The sequence below is a fragment of the Salvia miltiorrhiza genome, chromosome 1 (assembly GCF_028751815.1).
Source record: "Salvia miltiorrhiza cultivar Shanhuang (shh) chromosome 1, IMPLAD_Smil_shh, whole genome shotgun sequence".
Classification (NCBI taxonomy): domain Eukaryota; kingdom Viridiplantae; phylum Streptophyta; class Magnoliopsida; order Lamiales; family Lamiaceae; genus Salvia; species Salvia miltiorrhiza.
The window spans coordinates 32,958,098-32,979,826 of NC_080387.1; the positions used below are offsets into that span (position 1 = coordinate 32,958,098).

The 21,729-nt window shown below is 35.8% G+C and overlaps 2 protein-coding genes and 1 long non-coding RNA gene across 3 annotated transcripts; 2 read left to right on the forward strand and 1 right to left on the reverse strand.

Moving 5' to 3' along the window:
- The first annotated feature begins 871 nt into the window (after nt 1–871).
- On the forward strand, nt 872–5,970 carry LOC131020358 (glucomannan 4-beta-mannosyltransferase 2-like). Its single transcript, XM_057949124.1, has 9 exons — nt 872–1,553; nt 1,652–1,750; nt 2,254–2,506; nt 3,823–3,933; nt 4,301–4,437; nt 4,522–4,635; nt 4,750–4,949; nt 5,032–5,235; nt 5,330–5,970. Exons 1-9 carry the CDS (start codon nt 1,224–1,226, stop codon nt 5,481–5,483), a joined length of 1,602 nt encoding a protein of 533 aa, XP_057805107.1. The 5' UTR covers nt 872–1,223; the 3' UTR covers nt 5,484–5,970.
- A 3,529-nt stretch (nt 5,971–9,499) lies between these two features.
- Nucleotides 9,500–11,110, reverse strand: LOC131020876 (uncharacterized). The gene is made up of 2 exons (XR_009100792.1): nt 10,680–11,110; nt 9,500–9,719 (listed from the first exon to the last, which is right to left on the reverse strand). It is a non-coding gene; the product is annotated as an uncharacterized LOC131020876 (long non-coding RNA).
- Nucleotides 11,111–18,957: 7,847 nt separating this feature from the next.
- LOC131020437 (uncharacterized) lies at nt 18,958–21,177 on the forward strand. Its single transcript, XM_057949235.1, has 2 exons — nt 18,958–19,857; nt 19,946–21,177. Exons 1-2 carry the CDS (start codon nt 19,117–19,119, stop codon nt 20,582–20,584), a joined length of 1,380 nt encoding a protein of 459 aa, XP_057805218.1. The 5' UTR covers nt 18,958–19,116; the 3' UTR covers nt 20,585–21,177.
- The last annotated feature ends 552 nt before the right edge of the window (nt 21,178–21,729 follow it).

Sequence of the window (21,729 nt, forward strand, 5' to 3'; positions counted from 1 at the left end):
TCAATTAAAAACAATAAAAAATGTTGGAAAAAAAAAAAATCAAGCACAACCTCAAATATCCAAGCTAAAAAGTATAAAAATTACAACCACTTCATACTTTATAACTAACATGTGTTGATTTCTATCACATTATGTCCCCCATATCAATTAAAATAACAATTTATTTATACAATCACAATGTTACTTTAATTATATAGCGTACGATAGTGATCACTTATAAGACAAAAGTACAATATATTAAATATTTGATATATAAATATAATAATTAATCACACTAATAATAGATCATCTCTCCCTCTCTCTCCACATGAACTTGCTACACTTTATCACATGAATCTTGCAAAATTGCAACTTTTCTTCACCCATACTTCACCATATTCACATCACCCAAACCATTCTTATTTACTTTACAAAATTCACAATTTACCTTTTCCTTTTTATTAGTACTTAAAAATACAACTTGGCTCAATATCAATCATGTGTAAAAATTTAACTTATATCAACCATGAAACATGCCAAAAAGCCCCCACTCAAACTTACATGTTATTCCAATTCATCAATCTACAATCATAGAAATGCCACCTTCTTGGATCACACCATCTTTTGGCATGGCATAGCACCCATAAGCTATCAAACACCACATCACATTTTCCCATTTTTGATTAATCATTAAAAAAAAATCAATTTTATAGTAAAATAATATACTACTACATACCCTAAACTCATTTTTGTTACATTTATCTTTTCGTCGGCGTTTGCCCAATTCACTTTAAACTTCTTTTTTTTGCAATTTCTTGAAATTTTAAATAAAAGAAATAGTGTCCCACCATCTCTATGATTTTGTTTAATCAATTCGTAAAAAGAAAGGAGAGGCAGAAGTCCTAAACCAAACTTAAATACTGACTATAAATCCTCCTCATTTCTCAGTCACTCCCTCACTCCCCAGTACTCTCTCTCTCCTCTTCTCTCTCTCTCTCTCTCTCTCTCTCTCTCTCTCCTCACAATGCCGCAATGCTTTGACGTCTCTCTTCTATTGTGACGAAGAAGCATTGCTCGGCAAAAGCAGGGATCTGAAACTCATCAATCACTCCTCCGAATTCGCCTCGCATTTCCATTTCATGGAGATCTATTGAGTTTCAAAAATCTAGAGAGAGAATAGGTGAGCAGAGCAGAGCATTTCCCCTGTTTTTTCCTTTCTGAGCTGAAAAGGGGGAAAACCGAAAATGGCGGAGATATCGGGTAAAAATTTCATACCGGAATCGTTTCAAGGGTACACGCCGGACATCGCGGGGCAAATCGGCCTACTGTGGGAGCTAATCAAGGCGCCATTGATAGTCCCCTTGCTCACTATCTGCGTCTACATTTGCTTGGCTATGTCGATAATGGTGTTCATGGAGAGGCTCTACATGGGCGTCGTCATCATCCTGGTCAAGCTCTTCTGGAGGAAGCCGGAGAAGCGCTACAAATTCGAGCCCATGAAAGACGATTTGGAGAGCGGGAACGCCACTTACCCTCTCGTGCTCGTTCAGATCCCCATGTTCAACGAAAAAGAGGTCTGTCTCTCTTCTCTTCTTCATTTCACACACACACACCGCATGGGTATGTGTGAGAAAAAAATGGCTCAAATTGTTGTTGTTTGGTTTGTCGGCAGGTTTACAAGATCTCCATTGGCGCAGCTTGCAATCTCTCGTGGCCCGCTGATAGGCTTGTCATTCAAGTTCTCGATGATTCCACTGACCTCGTCGTCAAGGTATGTGTAGACAGTGATGAGAGAGAGAGAAAGGGGAAAGAAATCTACACTAGAGTCATTCCAATTGGTTAATTGGATGAAACAAGTAACTGAAAAGTTTTGATTTGAGAATTCAGTTGTTTTGTAGTTATCAGTTTTGGAATTTAATCGTGTTCTCGGTTGGATTGCTGATCCCTCACATGAATCCTTCCTAAAATTCAATCATTACACTCTGAAAATCAGATAAAGTCACAAAACCTGTGGCCTTGCAATTCCTGTCTCGTCGCCATTGGAGCTCTTTTTCGTACTTGCATTTTCTACTTGGAGAAAAAACATTTTTATTTCCCCCCTTGTGTTTTGCCATGATTTCACATTTATTGATGTGCAACTAGTTTGTAACTAACCCTGACAGCAGCCATAATTAGCGAATGTTAAGTCATTGATTGCTCTATCCTTGTATTACCAAAGATATTAATTATTCAAGAAATTAAAAACAAAAAAACTGCAATTAATTTGTGTTGTAGGATATGGTTGAGAGGGAGTGTATAAGGTGGGCAAGCAAAGGCATAAATATTAGGTACCAAATTAGAGAGTCAAGAGGAGGCTACAAGGCCGGAGCCCTTAAAGAAGGCCTCAAGCGCGACTACGTCAAAGCGTGCGAGTACGTCGTCATTTTCGACGCCGATTTTCGGCCCGACCCCGATTTTCTCCGACGATCCGTCCCCTTCCTCATCCACAACCCCGACATTGCCCTCGTTCAGGCCCGATGGAGGTTTGGTAAGCGAGCCTTCTTATCATATAGTTTATTTTTTAAGAGATCAATAATAAAATTATATATCAATAAAGAGTAGCAAGCCTTGTTTTGATCGTAAAATTGGATAGAACTATCTTGATTGATCATTTTTAGGGTGAAATTGTGTAATTCAGTTGGTATAAAAATGTCACAAGACATTTTATTTTTGGTGGTAAAGTATTGTGTACATGCAAAAGTGTCGGTGGTGTTAGTAGTAGCCTAATTTATTGGGGTATAGATAGTTAATAGGGGCGCACAAATTCTGTTATTATTTGCTGCTGCGAAGCGGCGGGCCCCATTTTGACGGGGTTTTCCCCACGCCGTGGGGCCGTTTTACGCCTGCTTTCGTTTTTATTAATCACCACAACTCACGGCGTTAGTTTCTCCCCCTCGGATTGTTTTGATGCTGTGAGTGCTAATTTTTTACGAATAAATACTAAAGTTTGTTTTTTAATCAATAATTCAGATGTAAAATAAACCGATTTGCTTCTTCAACTTCTTTTTTTTTATTTAAACTGTTAAAATATACAAGCCGCTTAATTATTTTTTGACATACATGTTGTGTTATAATTTTAATGGTTAGCACGATACATTAAATTAATCATACCTCTAAAGTTTGATTTAATAGAATAGCATGAGCTATTGAGTTGAATAAATAGTTAATCTAGGTAAGAAAAGAAAGGGGGTATTTTGTTTTATTGGGCAAGAGTAGTTCAACAAAATTCGCTTTTCTCGATTTATGGAGCAGTAAGAAATAAAAATAGTATCTCCTGAGAAAATGACAGAATAATCCCGGTGTTTTGCATGAACAAACGCCCCTCCCTCCATGCAAGTCGAGTGGTAGATCTCCGGGGCAGTTTGGTCCTTTCAGCAGAAACCGACAAGCAGCTATTACGGGTCAATTCTGCGACAGTAGATGAGGGGCATTATGGGGAATTCAATCACCCCACGTGGTGTGATGCTCTGTGAAGAGCCGCAGAGACCAATGGTGGAGCCGCACTGGCTAAATTTTATTTTAATCCCAGTTGTCAACAGTGTGTGTTTGTGTAAGTACACCGACAAATTAATCAAAGTTAAACAACCTAAGTTACACATACAGTTGTCAACGTCTGACGTGGCATCCCATTAGCTGTCGTGTCACGTGGTGTCAGAATTAAAGTACCCTGATTATTTTCCTGTTCCTGTTTTATTATTTATAATTAAACACAGCATAAATAAACGATTTGGTGGAATAATTTATTTACCTACGGCTTTTGACTTGTTCTAATTTGCTGATTAATTTTTAATTTATTTTTTGCAGTGAATTCCAACGAATGCTTGCTGACGAGGATGCAAGAAATGTCATTGGATTACCATTTTAAAGTAGAGCAAGAAGTTGGATCAGCCACTCATGCATTCTTTGGCTTCAATGGTATGCTTTGCTTTAATTGTGAATTGTGATTGAAGCATCAAATTACCTTTCCTTGTTCTATTAACTAACAATATTTAAAGTTGGGATTTTTCTAATTGGCAATTAAGCCCCTTTTATTTTAATATTCTTGCTCAACTAGTTGAGTTATTTAAAAAAGAAACATACATGTAATGTAAGAGAAAACATGCAGCCTACAGGATTTATTATGATGATAACAAATGATGCCATCACAAATGTGGTCTCTTCCTTTGCTACTAAGTGACATCATTTGCTACAAAAACAACACTTTCCCGTGATGATTTTGATAGCAAATGGTTCTAGTAAGTGTCTAGATCACGGTCGTGCTAATGATGTGGCAATGTCACAGGAACCGGAGGGATATGGAGGATCGCGGCCATAAACGAGGCCGGGGGGTGGAAGGACAGGACCACTGTGGAAGACATGGACCTTGCTGTTAGGGCTGGTCTCAAGGGCTGGAAATTTCTCTACTTAGGAGACCTCCAAGTACATTTTCTATACTTATAATATCTCCTTTTTTGGTTAATGTTGGAGCTACCTAAAACTCGTGTTTTTTTTTTTTTACAATAGGTGAAGAGTGAACTCCCTAGTACTTTCAAAGCATTCAGATTCCAGCAGCATAGGTGGTCTTGTGGCCCTGCCAATTTGTTCAGGAAAATGGCGGTGGACATTGCAACAAACAAGGTTAGTTTAGTTCAACAATGTCTCTTTTTCATATTTTCCTAGCCTTTTAAAAGATAACAAGAAACTGTTTGTTTGAGAATGTAATGAAAAACTTATTGTCATTCCTTTGTGCAGAAAGTCACTCTGTACAAGAAGTTCTATGTGATCTACAGCTTCTTCTTTGTCCGAAAGATCATAGCCCATATGTTCACCTTCTTCTTCTACTGCGTTGTTCTGCCATTGTCAATCCTCGTCCCAGAAGTCTACGTTCCTAAATGGGGAGCTATCTATGTCCCCTGCATCATAACAGCCCTCAACTCAGTCGGAACTCCAAGGTACACATTCTAATACAAGTCAAGTTAACCAGTATGGCAACCTTGTACTGAGGATCAAAATGACTAAAACCTATTCTTTTAGGTCATTCCATCTGCTGTTCTATTGGGTGCTGTTTGAGAATGTGATGTCGTTCCATCGCACAAAGGCCACATTGATCGGTCTCTTGGAGGCTGCGAGAGTGAATGAATGGGTGGTGACCGAGAAACTCGGAGATACACTCAAGAACAACAAAATAAGTAACAAAATCGCATCTAAAATATCCCTATCAAAGTTGCTAGGAGATAGGTAAGAATCTTTGTCATTTGAAGCAATCAAACATTTGATTTGCAAGAACAAAAATGGTGACAAAACGGTTTTTGTGTGTTGTTGTTTCTGTCAGGATCAACCTACACGAGCTCGGATTTGCAGTGTTTCTATTTATCTGTGGATGCTACGACTTCATGTATGGGAAGAACTGCTACTTCATATACCTATTCCTTCAAGTCATCACCTTCACAATTGCGGGACTCGGATACGTTGGCACCATTGTTTAACGGCATTTCTTGGCAGAGTATGATGATGATCTCTCTGCCTCACATTTATGTATTTGTATCCCTACACAAAAAAAAAATGTACACAAGATTGCTTGCTCTGTTTTGGTTGCATCAAAAGAGAATCACAAGGGCTGGAATTCGCCCGCGATTTCTGTCAGCAAATATTGACAGAGAAAAGCACAGAAAATATAAGCATGAGAGCATGTTATACAGTTGAAGAAACAAAGGTTGAAGGAGCATAAGTATCATAAATATTAGGCTAGGAATAATATTGTTTCCTTTTGATTTTCTTTAGCTTATAGTGGTTGTAGTTGTGTGACATTGTATTTCATTTTAGTCGGTTAAATTTTTGTGATGAATTTGTATGAATTTTTGGTGGGATTTTTGATGCATCGCTGTAGTGAACTACAAGTATTCTCTTGTGATTCTTTCAGACACATTATTGCTGACATGTGCATGTTTATAAATAAACAGGTCGAATTTATTAGTGATTTTTGTGATAAACAGATTCCTTTGTTTAAGTCAATTTCGGAAATTTCAAGAACTCGATCAGCAACTTCAATTTAGGCCTGAAATTTGTGAAGGAGACAATCAAACACAGTGGCAAGGTTCCATCCAGTTTCCATCTCAGTCTTGTGTTCCTTCTGTAGGCAGGGCTGATCCAAACAAAAATAGGGGCTGAGGCGAAGTAATGGGATGGCCCTATATTTATCGTAATAAAAATATTATATGACAATTATATCAAAATTAAAAAAATATTCTATTCAATTATAAAAAGTGATTTCTTCTAGATGCTTTACTTGCAAGCTTATTTATAATGTTATTTATTTCAAGTATTTTTAGAACATCTTTTTCAATTGATAAAATTGTCAAATCATTCAATCTTTCTTGTGATATTCATGATCTCATATATGTTTTATTCCAATAATTTTAATTCTGAGAAACTCCGATCAACTGATGCAATGGTAACAGGCATAGTCAACACGATCCTATAAGCAATTGCAACATTTGGATAACAATATGCACTTTTCACAAATTCAATAATATCAATAGCTGATATAATCTCATTTGGCAAAGTTATTTGTAATATTTTTAATTCCATAAATAAATCAATATCAAACAAATTATCATGAGTAAAAGTGAATTTCAGAGTAACACAATGGTTTTCTTAATTCATCATTATCGAATGCTTTTAAATTTTTTGAATCAAACATAAAACCAAATTTATATTCAAAAAATTTCATTTGTTCAAATTCACATAAAAGCGATTGTCATGTACACGACAACTACACAATATTTAATTTTAAATGACTCTTCATGTGATAATGAAATTTCAACACTTTTTTCCTCATCAAATTATTTTTTCTAGTAATACAATATTTTATTAAAAAAATGGCTCTATACTCATTTTAGAAGCAAGACTTTGGCAATAACCATACTTGTATCAAAACCATCATTCCTATATTTTCTAAAAGGGTAAATTTGGTATAAAATCATAATAAATTTTCAAATTTTGGTTTTTCCCACAATCTTTCATTTTTGTTTCAAAATTCATAATAAATTATTTTTTTTGGAATTTCCCACGATGACAGATTCCAATAAAAAATTTAAATAACGTGCCAATACAATGTAATTACATGGAAATTATGTGACATGTCAATCTAATTGCCCCTTGCGTTTTAACTGTGCTTGATCCCGTTAGAGATGCGCTTGGGGCGGCCGTTAAAACGTGGGGGCGTTTTGCTTCAGTTTGAAACGTTGAGGTAGTAAACAGCGCCAACCGTGACGTTAGGATATTAAAGGCGGTAGGGGTGTCAACGTTGAGGGGGAAAGTGGTACTTAACCCTTAAATATGCCACATCATTCAAGTTCGGCGCCACGTCATTTAAAAAATTCGCTGGAAAGTCACACTATGGGAAATTCCAAAAAAAATGATTTATTATGTATTTTGAAACAAGAATGAAATTTTGTGGGAAAAACCAAAATTTGGAAATTTATTATGGTTTTAAACCAAATTTATCCTTTCTAAAACATGATATTAGAACTTCTATTTATTTCATGATAGAGTCCATGCACATAAATTTTGGTTGTAACTTCTTACTCACCTTGTTATTGGCATTGCAAATAAAATATCATGTCAAATAATCATACCAAGAATAATGAGCCCAATTTTTTTTAGGTCCGTAACTTTGGCTGTTTTATAAATATAAGACAATTTTTTTGGGGCTAGCAATTGTAGGATAAAATTTCAAAAATTCGACATAAGTAGGACAAATCATTAATAACATCTGCATGACAAAGATGTATTTATCAAATATAAGACATGCATAATATAACAATAAAACATTATAAACAAATCGAAGTATAATTATAAAATTCATAATAAAATTGCAAATAATGAAATCACATATCAACAACGATCAATCACAGAAGAAATCACAAATAAAATATGAGATAAAACTATAAATCACGTAAAAATCGCACATGAAAATTACCAATAGACAAATTTTCATCGCACAAGCTAAAACCGATAAATTTCAGAGAACGAACCACACTAAATCGTAGCGCATAAATCACGAGAGCTAAAAATAATACTAAGTAAATCGCAGAGGAAAAATGAGAAAGAGAAGAAGAACAATAATTGCAGATGATGAATCGCGCAAGCTAAAAACAATAAATGCAGAGAAAGGAGAAGAAAAATAGTTGCAGAGGATAAATTGCGTCGAAGAATTGTAGGTAAAAGCAAAAATGAATCGCGTGGAAGAATTGTAAGGTAAAAACTATGAAGAATCACGCCAAAAAAAGGAAAAAGACAATGAAACCGTGAACTCACGAAAGATAAAAACGGTAGTATGCAAAACCTGAATTAAAATTGACAGAAATACCCTTACTCAAATTCAACAGTGTATAAAACGCTTCCTTAATATCCGTCGTTAAAAATTATTGATCTAGGGATGTAATTAAAATCTATATATTCTACAATTCTATTTTTTTTTCCCACTTAATCTCTTCTACTATTGTGATTAGTGTGGTTCCACTATCAAGTTTTAACTAGTGTTTTACCCGTGCGATGCACGGGATTACATATGTTGTTAAAATTTGGTTTTGCTTAACTAATTTTTTAAAAGAAATATGAATATATTTTTGTTGAAAGTTATTAAAATTAAAATAAAGATATAAAATAATAAAAAATATCATAACTTATTTTAAAATTCATCCATTTACGTAAAAGTTCATAGGATGTCTATACCTGATTAAGTAAGACATCGAACAATATAAGCATTTTATTGTAACATTCTGAAAGACACTTTTGTATAATCTCTAAAATAAATGATTTTAAAATATTTTATTATACAATTGTTATACCAACTATGTTACTGCTAAAATATATTTAAGACTAACATTTTAAATTACTTAAAAATAAAGGTGAAAATAATAATACATGAAAAGACAATTGCAAACTTGTCATCTTATTATTATAAAATTTGGAACACTTCTTTATAATTTATATACAACATTTGTAGAATTAATAATCTACTTTGTCTTCATTACATATCAAGATTTTCATACTCCTTCGACTTGTAACTCTAGAAATAGTTACATAAAACTGACTGTGACTAAAAACATGCCTATTAAAAAATAAACCCACATGAGAGAGTGATTGACCTTGACTTTTGTTTATAGTCATTGCATAAGAAACAATAATAGGGAACTGCTGCCGTTGAAACTTGAGCGGTAGTCTTGGATCAACTGGTATCAGTGTCATCCTTGGTATCAATACTTGATGTCCTGCATTATGGTCTGTGAGAACTTTCCCTTCCAAAATAAAATAGCCTCATATTTAATTCATTGCAGATCTGCCATTATTTGATTGCAATTTTTTTACTAAAGACCACATATATAGTCGGCATGTTTGTGATTAGAGAAATGATGAATATCAAAAGAAGAAGTGAGTATAAGTAAAAATTTCACACCAAAAGTTAGTTTATATAGGCCACGGGGATACACATTTGATGGGAGATATATATGAAACTTATATATTTAATATATTATATTGAATGAGATGCTTTGATAATGGAGTTGATTTTGGTTTGACGATAATAAAAAGTTGTTACATTTTTTGGAGATATATATGGAATGTTGCCAAATTACACATTTCACACTATCAACTCTCTCTCTTAGATCTGACGTCATGCATGCCTGAGATAGGGCTTCTTCTCCGTCTCCTTTGTTTAGCTGTAAAGATGATACAAAAATCCCATTAATCATGCATACCAATCAATACCTTACTCTACTTAATATGTATTTCATAATTTCGTTGATAGTTGATTGGTATATTGGTATTTTGATTTGTTAGACAAAACATAGAAACATAATCAATGTGAGTCATGATTTATGGAGATATGATTGGATGATCTATTGTGTCGTGTTTAGCATTAATAAGAATATTATTATTATTATTATTATTATTATCATTATTATTATTATTATTATTATTATCTATATATATATAAAAGCTCAATACATCCATGTATGGACCATTTTCCCGCCAATTGAGCCCAACCAATTATCCAATGTATAATCTGAAACGCATTGATGAAACCAGTTATTAATATTCAGTTTTATTATCTACTGGATTGTTTTGGAGAGCAAGTATACGTAGCTTCCAAGTTTGCCTACTCTATAAATATGATAGAAATCATATTTACCAAAAGCCTTGCCATCCGCCACTGCCATCACCAACACCACCCAAAGCCGGCGATAATTGAAGAAGAAAAGATGAGAAGGAAGAAGCCGCGTGAAGAAATGAGAAAGAAATTGAAGGATATAGGGGGTTTTATTTGTTTGGATTTTTATGTGTTCCAACAATATAAACAATTGTAAATGAAATAAATACACAAAAAGAAGGATTGGTTTTAAGTGTCCTGGTATTTTCTCCTTCATAAAGTATTTTGCATGTTGCAGATGTCCAGACTGCAGTAGTTGCAAAGAAGGCCTTACATTGCATATATGACGGAGGACAAAAATTTATAGTCAGGAACCATACGGCCAATTAATTTGCCTATTAATTTACTTTGACTTCTTCTGATGAAGAAATAAAAATAGGAGAAAACAAAGAGGGATACAAAAACAAACCCTCAAAGCTTGATTAGATTAGAAGAAAAGCAAAACTAAAACTCAAAACTTTATACTTACTAAGATCTTTCGCCCAAATTAGGCAGAAAAGAGCAATTGGCCCAAGGTAATGAGGATGCTTCTTCTCTGTTCCGTGTGTATGCAGAGGAGGCGATAGGAAGTGAAGAAGACGAAGTTTCCGCTAAATATTTTAGTAGTCGCCCATAAGGCTGGGCGAGTCGGCGAAGGCAGCGGTGCTTCGAAAGAGGAGATGAGGGAGACTGAGAGACGAGGGGGTGGGGCAAGCCGACGAGGGCGGCAACATGGAGAGGCAGGACACGTGAAAGAGAGACACAGAGAGCGGCGCTGCCGCGGAGTAGAACAATGCGAGGGAGAGAGACAGAGAGACTAAAATGAAAGAGAGAAACAAGAAATAAGCGGCGCACGAGAGTGAATCTAATCAAATTTGGGCTAGGGTTGGGCTTAATTATTTTAAGTAATTCACGATAGTTTTATTAATATGTTTTTATCACTATACAACAAAGCCCTAAAAAAAATTATATCATACAAAAATTACGCATCCGCCAAAAAAATGATTTGATTAGTTTATTTTATTAATTATACAATGAAACATAAAATATAGATTGATAATGTAGATTATAAAAAATGTTCATTTAATTATATAAAAGTGTTCATCGTAAAATTTCACTACCTCAACATCAAAATAATAATAATAACAATAACTACAATATAAAGATTATATTATATATTGCAATATTAAATCAAAAATTGTGACAATAATATAAAGAGTATGTCAAGTACATGACATACTACAACATCAAATTAAAAAAGTTATGATAGTCTCATGTGTAATGTTAAAAAATATATAGGTGTGATTGTAATAGTATAAAAGCTAATATGTGAAAGAATATATATAGAATATATTTTTGAGTTTAAGTTTGAGTTTGAATTTGTGGGTTGGAGTGACACTTATTGAAAATAGAATTTAAGTTTGATTTTGTGGGTTGGAGATAGTCTAACGAAGAAGATATCGATGAAGGAAGAAGGTGTGGACGAAGTGAAGAAATTGAAGAAGCGGTTGCGCTTTGTCAGATATGAAAATAGGGGTTGCTCACACTTTGCTTTTTATATTGTTTTCAATTAGTTTTATTTATATTTGTTAAAATTAAATTAACTTCATAAAACATGGGCTATGTTTTTTTTAGGCGATAAAATATGGGCCGTGTTGATTTAATAAGAATCTGAGCTTTTATTTCATGGCTATTTAATCTAATTAAGAGTCCAAAATTATCATAATAAATATAGGTTGTTGCTTTTTAAAAAAATTGTGTGGGTTATTAAATATTATGCATTAGTGATATACTTTTATCAATATTATTTATTACATATTATAGCTAACTTTATCTATAATAGCTATGGTTTGAAAATGATAAGTGTAACAATAAAAAAAAAAACTACATACATTAAATAAAATTAAAACTATTTAATTAAAAAGTTTTACGAAATAATATGTAATTTACAAAAATAATAGGTATGATTGAAAAATTATAAAAAATGGGGTAACTATCACTTTAAACCCCAAACTATTTTCTCACTATCAATTATATCCTTCTGACCAAAAAAAAAAACTATCAATTATATCCTGAACTATTGAAAATAATTTTTTAAACCTTAAACTATCGATTTTGTATCAATTGTACCATTTATCCATTTTTCATCCTTTGAATTTTTAATGAGTGATGCATATAATCACGTCGTTTTATATAATATAGATCAAAACAAGAATGATTCTAAATACATTGTGGTATCCGGTGAGCCACGTCAAATTTTTGAAGCTAAAAAAATGAACGAATGGTACAATTGATACAAAATTGATAGTTCAAGGTTTAAAAAAATATTTTCGATATTTCAGGATATAATTGATAGTGCGAAAATAGTTTGGGGTTTAAAATGATATTTACCCTAAAAAATGGTATGATAAGGAATATAGAAAGAATATTCTTTTTAATCATCACTTATGAATGCAAATAAAATATATATATCAAATTTTATTAATGAAAGTATATTAACCTAATTTTAATAATAAAAAAATGGAGAAAATTTTAATGCAAGTCATTATTCACTTAATTATCCGATAGGTGAGCCTCTATTGTATAAGACAAAAAAAAAATACTAATAACTTTTCTCTACTCACTAAATAAACAATTAACTTTTCTTAATACTTGTGTCGCCCTTCCTTAGAACTTATTGTTGTGGACGGATGAAGTACATTAAATAAAATTTAAAAGTTCTATGGAATGATATGTAATTTGAAAATATATATTGGTAAAGCTGACTCTAATTATGCTTTTGAAATACATATCATTCAATGAGTTTATGCAATGGAACAAGACTGAATATTACAAAGTTACGTCATCATGTTCTAAAGAGAAGATTGTCGAGTAGACACAATGATTTGACAATATATTTTGATACCTCAACTATTACTTATACTCATGCAGGCTAAGGCTCAACTTTTACATTCTAATAATATTGGTAACTCACGCACACACATGTCAGTATATATATTTTCATGCACAACACATAGATATATTTATCATGTATATAATTAAGTATTATATTTTCATATATAGTTTTATTCAATGTTATTTTGAGTAAAGTATTTTAAATAAAATATTTATTTCATTATTTTCACATTAAATATTTATTTATATTCATTTAAATTTTAGTTAGATTTGGGTATCATATAACTTTAAAATTAATAATTAATTTCATTCTGTACGAAATATAAATTAAATTTATTAAAACAATTTAACATAAATTACATAATACATATTATCTAATTCCTAATACCTTTAACTACACAATTCAATCGAAAGTTAACACAAATTAAGATATGAGAAAGTTAACACATTTTGCCCCCATGTTTGGGCCCTAAGTTTACTGAATTAGCTGCATTTACTGCCCAAATCGTGGTTATCAAGGCAATTAAGGGTAAATTCAATAAACCTCTGAATATTAAGACTATTACACAAGAGACTTATGATAAACTAAAATATAGTGGTTAAAACAATGATATATTTTCCCGCCATGGGTTACTGATTATTGATTATTTTATAGGTTGGATTGATTTTACCTTGCACATTAGTTATTCCATAGGTTGAATTCATGTTCGTATATCAATGATTACTAATTATTAATATTTGAAACTTGAAATTTTTTTATTATCGATAATATTGTTTATATGAAACTCTATGGAATTGATTTGTATAAGATATTTTGTTATTTCTTATATATATATTTTATTTTATATTATATTTCTTCTTATATTTATATTATATTTCATGTATTTGTGAATTCTGTACCCGTGCGTATGCACGGGTAAAATACTAGTTATTATTATTATTATTATTATTATTATTGTTTGTCATACTTTGCAAAAATCACAACAAAAAATTAACAGCAGCCTTATATAGCCCTTCTTTTGTTTATCTCCAAAAGATTTAATTGAAAATAATTAGAAATCAATCTATGAGATAGCGTGTAAATAAAAAATAATTTATATGAGATATTGCTACGAGTTCGTAAATAATTTTTTATTCTCTTGAATTCAAAAACAATCTATAGCCTAAAATTGTGTGTAAATCAAAAAGAATATTCACTTTTGCAAATGACTACAAGATCCCATGCAATTTATATGTATTTATATTTTGAATTTTATTTATTGGATGAATATTTCTCACAAAAGACTTAATTGAAATTAGTGATCTACAAATTTTTACATATAAATTTCATATATAGATGATGGGAATAATTGTCGTTCAATTAAATGTAGATTTAATTACATTTAATTAAGAATATAAATATATATATATATATATATATATATATATTATCCTATAAATTAGTTAACTTTCCAAATATAGATCAACTTTCCAAAAATAAATTGAGTAAAAGGGCGGGAATTTTTTTTGGCTAGATGGACCAGCTTTTATATATGTATAGATAGATTAGTAATAATATGTAATTTGGTTGATAAAATGTTGCCATTTTAGAGGTGAAATTATAGTTTTCAGCGCAGAAAATTAAATTTTTGGGAGCTAAAAATCATTTTGTACTCGGAGCTAATTTTTTTTTTTTTTTTTTGAGATGGGTTAAAACTAAAATGTGTTCACTTTCCATTTTCCAAAAATTGTGCAAAAATTAATTGAATATTTAGATGAATATTGTGATACATGCAACAATTTACCTCATTTTGCTTTATATAATTTTTTTAAAGAGTCAACTTGTGAGATAGTCATATGGCAATAAAACTTAATATTTAGTTATTCATCTAAAAAATATAAATTTTGGCCTTTTTTATGTTTTAGGATTATTTTGCCCTTAATTAGGCGAACCGGGTTAGGGTTACGCGCGCGGAATGGACTTCGAATTAGGCTTGAGCTCGCGGGTTATGATGGTACAGTTGGTACAATTAGTGTCAATTGTGTTATTCATTAGGTACACTTGGCACAATTAGTGCCAATTGTGCCAAGAGGCCGCAGAGAGAGGCGTGGCCGTTGACTTTCCCGCGGCCGCTGGGCAACGTGGTGTAAGCGAGAGAGCGGGCGAGGGAGAGAAGGCGCGGCCGCTAGCAATTGGTACAGTCGGACCATTAGTGCTAATTGTGCCATTAATTAGGTACACTTGGCACAATTAGTGACAATTGTGCCAAGAGAAAGGGCGTGGATCGCTGGCAGTTGGTACTAGTGGAAAAATTAGTGTCAATTGTGTCATTCATTAGGTACATTTGGCACAATTAGTGTCAATTGTGCCAGCGGTCTCCCAGCGGAGCAGTCAGCAGTGGGCGAGGGAGAGAAAGAGCGCAAGCAAGGGTATTTTGGACCAAAATTATAAAAAATGATCATAATTTGTGTTTTTTTGATGGATGGCCAAAAATTGAATTTCATTGCTCAATATGACTATATGAGTGCATATTTTCTTTTTTAAAATCACAAGTAAAATCCAATATAAGATCACAGAGAATATTCATCCAACATTTATTTTTAAGGAAAGAGTTAAGTAGTAAATATACGCCTCAGATTTATAATGAAAAATAAAAGATTTCTAACGTTATATTTTACATAATTAGTTCTCTAACGTTTATTGCTAAAAATAAAGTTTTTTAACATTTACAAATTAAAGTAAATAGGTCTCTAACATTTATAAATTGAAAAAGAAGCCCCTTCGTGTAATTGTTGTTGATTCTCTATTAGACAAAAGAACTTATTTGCCCTAATTTTAAACGTTAAAAACTTGTGTATTTTTCAGGGTGTATGTTAACGGTGTTTTTAAAAATTTAATACTAAATGCAAAATGATCTGATTTGGGCTTTATTTGATGCAAAAGCCGTCTATTTCATAATGAAGGCCCATATATATTAATGAGTCATGAGCCCATCAATAAATTTCCCTATAAAATAATTAAATGGAGGAGTGAATGTCTTTACAGAAAAATCAAATCTCAATTATTTGAAATTAAAGAAAAAAAAGATTTAATCGTTTTTTGATTCAATCTGTAAAGTTAATGGTATCAATAAAAATTCTTTAGTTGTTCCTCAAAAAAAAAAAAAAAACCAAAAAAAAAATTCTTTAGTATTAAAATCAAAATCTATAATATATTGCAAATGTAATTTTCAATTTAAAATAAATATCAAAATGGAGGGGTAATTTTGTGATATAATCAAATTGAAGGTGTATATATATATATATATATATATATATGTATATATATATATAATTTTTTCTTTATCATCTTAATTTTTATTTTTTTAAATTGTGAACTTTCGCTAATTATAAAATATTTAATATGCATATCAAATTAAAGACATGGCAAAAGCTTTAATTTGATGTATTTTATGTAAATATTAGATTTAAAATGTAAAAGTTAGAGTGGATTTTTAAAATGGCCACTTTCATATTGTAAAAATAAAAAATGTCCACCAAAAATAAAAAACTTAAAAAATGTCCACTGTTACCAAAATACCCTTCACATTAAAAATTAAAAAAATGCCAACTTTACATCACCCCTTTAAAAAATCCCGCAATTCACAACCAATCGAAATCACAACCAGAATTTTTTGTTTGTGAATTCACAACCAGTCGAATTCACAATATAAATTTAATTCACAATAAGAATTTTTTGGTTGTGAATTCAAAACCAGTCGAATTCACAACGAAAATTTAATTCACAACCATAAACCCTAAACCCTATTGGTGTTTACGGAACCAACACCTAAATCTATAAAAGGAAACATAAAATTCTACCTAGTCGAGAAGGCTGGAAAGAGTAAAAATAGCTGATCGGGAACCTTGCACGAGAGAGAAAACAACTATTGTATTTGAAAATATGAGATAGCGTAAAAAATAATACACGAGCTCGGGCCCTATTTATAGATTTACAAGCAGAGGGGTAAAATAGTAAAAACATCTTCGGTGCATGCGTCATGCGTGATGGAAGGGTACAATGGTAATTCCGATAATACGCGGGAGACCTTCCCGCGCGTTTATTGGCTCCTCTGATGGAAATGTCTTCTCTGGCGAAGGCGTCTTCTCTGATGATGTTGACATCTCTGGCATGAAGGACTCCTCTGGTAAACACGTCGTCTCTGGTAAAGGCGTCTCCTCTGGCGATGGTGACTTTTCCGGCGCGGATGACTCCTCTGAAGAAGAGGGCTCCTCTGTCAAGAATGACTTCTCTGGTGCGGATGACTCTTCTGGAGAAGAGGGCTCCTCTGTCAAAAATGACCTCTCTGGTGCGGATGACTCCTCTGGCTAGAGTCATTCCTCTGATGGATGAAATCCTTCTGGTAAAAATGGTTCTTCCGACCCATACGGCTCCTCTGATGGGAGTGATTCCTCTGATTTGTACTCTCTCCCTACTCTGCATATATTGCTCCTCACCAACCACTCCCCCCTCTAGTCTGGTTGAACCGGGTATTCTTCGTGTTCAACCAGTGGTGTGTTATCAGCATCAACACTTTGTTGTTTTCCTTGACCCCTGTAAATCATAAAGACATAAGCATTTTGACATTATGAGATAATAAAAAGAAGCCCTATAAATTGTTCTCTGGCGTTTTTGTTACTCCCGCCCCCTGGTCTGGCTAGTTCACTCTGGAGAGGTGCAACTAGTCAGAGGACTCGCCCGCGTGGATGACGTCATCCGCATTAAATGTCTGCCCAGTCTACAGTATTTTCCCCGTACCCCGAGGTTACTTTTTAACCTTTGCGTCCTTTCGCCTTTCCGTAGAAATTCTCATCCGTTGATTTCTTCCGTATGCCACGTGCCGTTCATCCCGCGTGCTGGTGGTTACCCGCGTACAATCTTACTTAGCCGATTCGAACTCCCCTTTTTTCACTATTCTTCTTCTCCAAGTTTTCCAAGCGAATTTTCTGCATTTTCCGGCGATTTCCTCACTGTTCCGGCATTCTCCCACGACCCTTCCGCTCCAGGTTTTACCGTCCATCTTTCTCTGGTCTAGGTAACTCGCGTATCCTCTTCACTGCAATTTTGTGTTTAATCGTAGTGTAGTGGTATAACTGTTGGTGCTCTGATTGAGCGTGCTAGAAACCCTAGGGTTGGCATCTCCCATCATGGCCTGCACCTTCGCCCCTCAACCCTCTCGCTCGCCCTCTCCTTCTGCCCGAGACCCTTCATCTTCCTCCCCATCGCGGCAAGATCTTGAAAATCTTCCTTCCCCCTCTGTTTCTGACGAATCTCAAACTGCACCCCCTCCTTCTCCACCTAAGAAAAAAGGGAAAAAACCCCGCCAACCCCCCAAAAGTGTTCCTCCATCCCGCCTTAGTGTCGCGGAGGTGGAAAAATTGAAAAGCAAATGTAAGCGTCCTGAAGGTTTGAAGTTCGAGGCCTTCTCTAAGGATTCAACGCCTCCCGAGAGCCTTCACCATCACAAGTTGATAGTTGTTTGGAAAGCCCAGATAGAGGCTGGTTTAAGGCTCCCTCCCCCTACCTTGCTAGTTGACGTTTGTAATTACTTTCACATCCCCTTTTTTCAAGTCGCTCCTTCTGCTATCCGGAGGTTATATGCCTTCCATGTTTTGTGCCGGGCTAACGGTGTTGGGGACACCGCCAAGCTATTTTGTCAGACCCAGACCCTTCGCATGCAGGGCAGTCCCTTGTATAGTTTTGCCTCTCACCCTAAATATCCTACTACTTTTCTTTCCTCCCTGAATTCCTTGGATAAGGGCTTCCTGGAATATTATTGTTATGTGCGCACCCTTTTCGGCAACTGGCGCGATTATGGTGCTTCGGAGCTTAATGCTATGAATAAGGCCCAGCCTCTAGATTGTAGGTACCTGGCCGAGAACAATTCCTCTCTGGCATATAATGGTCTGTTTCCCCTGTATCCAGAGAGATCAATAGGTAAAAAATATACATTAGAAAACACATTAGCTTTTGTTACCCTGCTTTTAATGATGTGAAGTTTTGGTTTGCAGATATGTCTTGGAGATCGAAATGTGGGGACAATTTGCCTGACACCCCTTCTCTTGCTGGCAGCGGAGCACATGGTCCAAGCGGTTCTGCTTCCAGAACAAGTCCCTCGGAGCAGCCTGCTGGGTCCGAACTGATCCCCATTCCCCCTGTAGTTGAAATCCCAGAGGGGAATGTGGAAGCCTCGCGCCCCTTTGATACGGAGGAAGTTGATGCGGGGGCTCTTGTTCACAGAGGTAGGCACTCCAGTGCTGGTGACGCCGCTGGCACCCGTGAAGAAGATATCCAAGTCGTGGATATTACCGATGAGGTTCCTTCACCTGATTCGGCTCCCGATGCCACCCTTGCTGATCTTACGAAGAAGAGGAAGAGAGGTTCCCTGATCTCTGTGGGTGAGAAGGAGAGACAGGAGGGCCTAAAAAGGGCTGGCAAGTCCTCAGAGCCAGCGAGGAGGTCTGCTGGTGGTGTGAAGATTCTCCCTCCTGCTGGGGACAAAGGCAAAGGGCCAGCGAAAAAGTCAGCTGGTGGTTCCAAGGTTCTCCCCTCTGCCGGTGGAAAGGGTAAGGGCAAAGCTGTGGTGCCCTCGGCTGCTGAGTCAGAGGATCTTGTTCCTGGGCCCATTTCGAGTTTATCGGGTAAGGAATTAGTTAATGCGCTGCTAGCTCGTGTCCACTCGGAGGACCAGGAGAAAGTGGAGAATTTGTCTCGGGCGTCTCTGGCTACTCAGCTATGCCAGCTGGCTCTTCAGGTACCCTGCATATTATATCTTTGCCATAAAAAATTCGAGTTACTAACCTCTCTATTGTTCTGTTGGGCCCCCTTCTGTTTGCTTGCAGGTAGAGTCACGGTTATGGGGTGCCGTTAAGTGCATCCATGACTATGATATGGCAGAGAAGGAAAGAGAAAAAGAGCAGGTAGAGGTCGCCAAGCGCGATGATGTTGTTGCTGGAGTTGTGGAGCGCTTGAGCAAGGCTGAGGCGGAGGTTGTTGAGTTGAAAGCTAAATTAGCTCAGGTGGAGGTGGAGAGGGCGTCCTTGGCCTCCGAATTGTCGAGGGCCACAAAAGAGGGCCATGAATGCCTGGCCAGGTTCAAAGCTGGTTATGAAAGAGACTACGAGGAAGCCAGGCGGGGCTGGAAAAGGATACTTGTGGAAGCTCAGAACCGCGCGTTCGTCCTGGGGGCTCGAGATCAACGCCTGGAGTATTTCTTGTCTCCGCGGGGTCAACATTTCCTGGGGTTGATGCTGGAAGGCACTCTGGAGGCTTTCAAAAAGACTCCCGAATACTTGGAGGATTTTGGACCCCTCTTTGCTTATGTGATAGAGCAAACAGCTTCCAAGGCATTGGAGATGGCGGGGGCCACCCCAGAGCAACTTGCCACTTTGAATTTCAGAGCCCTGATGGATAACCTCCAGGATGAGGAGATAAATAAGCGGATGGGGATCCCTGCGCATTCTCCAGAGAAGCCAGAGTAGTGGTACCCAGTACTAGAGAAAGCCATTCCCTATTTTTCTCTTGGGATTGGATCTGACTCGCTGCCCTCTACTCCCGTGTATGCACCTGCGTTCTCTGCTTCCTTGGCGCGCTTTGTGAACCGGCTGCGGGATCCTTCTGGCGAGAGCTCCCGAACATTTTCCCAATTCGGCCTGGAGCCTCCCTTGCCCTCTGACTTAGCGGCTTCTGTCTTCACCGACTCTGCCTCTTCCCCCGCTGCGGTGGGACAGCTGTTCGACCTGTACCAAAATGAGGATCTGTATGTGCAAGAGGCTGCAAAGTTGTTGGATTTGGGAGTTCGTCTTCCTCAAGTGAAGGAAACTGGCCTGTTGCCCGTGTTCACAGAGAAAGCCGTTTCTGGCCGTGCTTCTGCCAGTGGTGTTCCTCCCCCAATTTCATCTGCCTCTGCTCCTGTCTCCTCTGCTGCCGCTCAAGCTGCTTCTGTTCCCCCCTCTTGATGTTCCCCCTTTTTCTCCTGACTTTATCAAAAGGAAAATTTTGTAACTCTTTAATTTGTACCAACTGAACACTTACCGCCGGTTTTTGATGTACATCTTTGCTTCTTGGGCATGCTTTAATGAAATTTCATTCCCATGTCCGCTTCTTTCGTCTCTGTTATTTGTGTTGTTTTCGCTGCTTGTTGAGGTGGGACTTATATTTCCGTCTTTCCCCTATTGATTTGAGTTGACTTGTTATGATTGTTGTTGATGCTTCTCTGATCCCCTCCCGTGGAGTTGCTTTAATTTCTGCTATGAGGATTCCATTGACTCTTCTAGCGAGAATTTTGATGACCCCTCTGGTGAGGATTGTGATGACTGCTCTGGCGAGGATCGTGATGACTCCTCTGTCGAGGATTGTGGTGATTCCTCTGTCGAGGATTGTGATGATTCCTCTGTCGAGGACGGTGATGACTCCTCTGGCGAGGATAGTGATGACTCCTCTGGGAAGGATTTCACCGGCTCCTCTGACGAGGATTTGGTTGATTCTTCTGGAAAGGATTTCACCGCTTCCTCTGATGAGGATTTGGTTGATTCCTCTGGAAAGGATTTCACCGCCTCCTCTGACGAGGATTTGGTTGATTCCTCTGGAAAGGATTTCACCGCCTCCTCTGACGAGGATTTGGTTG

Excerpts from the sequence above, each read along its gene's own strand:
- LOC131020437 (XM_057949235.1), top strand. The coding sequence starts at position 19,117 with ATGTCTTGGAGATCGAAATGTGGGGACAATTTGCCTGACACCCCTTCT. Across the intron at positions 19,858-19,945 it reads TATGCCAGCTGGCTCTTCAG|GTAGAGTCACGGTTATGGGG; the intron begins GTACCCTGCATA and ends GTTTGCTTGCAG.
- LOC131020358 (XM_057949124.1), top strand. The coding sequence starts at position 1,224 with ATGGCGGAGATATCGGGTAAAAATTTCATACCGGAATCGTTTCAAGGG. Across the intron at positions 1,554-1,651 it reads CCATGTTCAACGAAAAAGAG|GTTTACAAGATCTCCATTGG; the intron begins GTCTGTCTCTCT and ends GTTTGTCGGCAG. Across the intron at positions 5,236-5,329 it reads TCAAAGTTGCTAGGAGATAG|GATCAACCTACACGAGCTCG; the intron begins GTAAGAATCTTT and ends TGTTTCTGTCAG.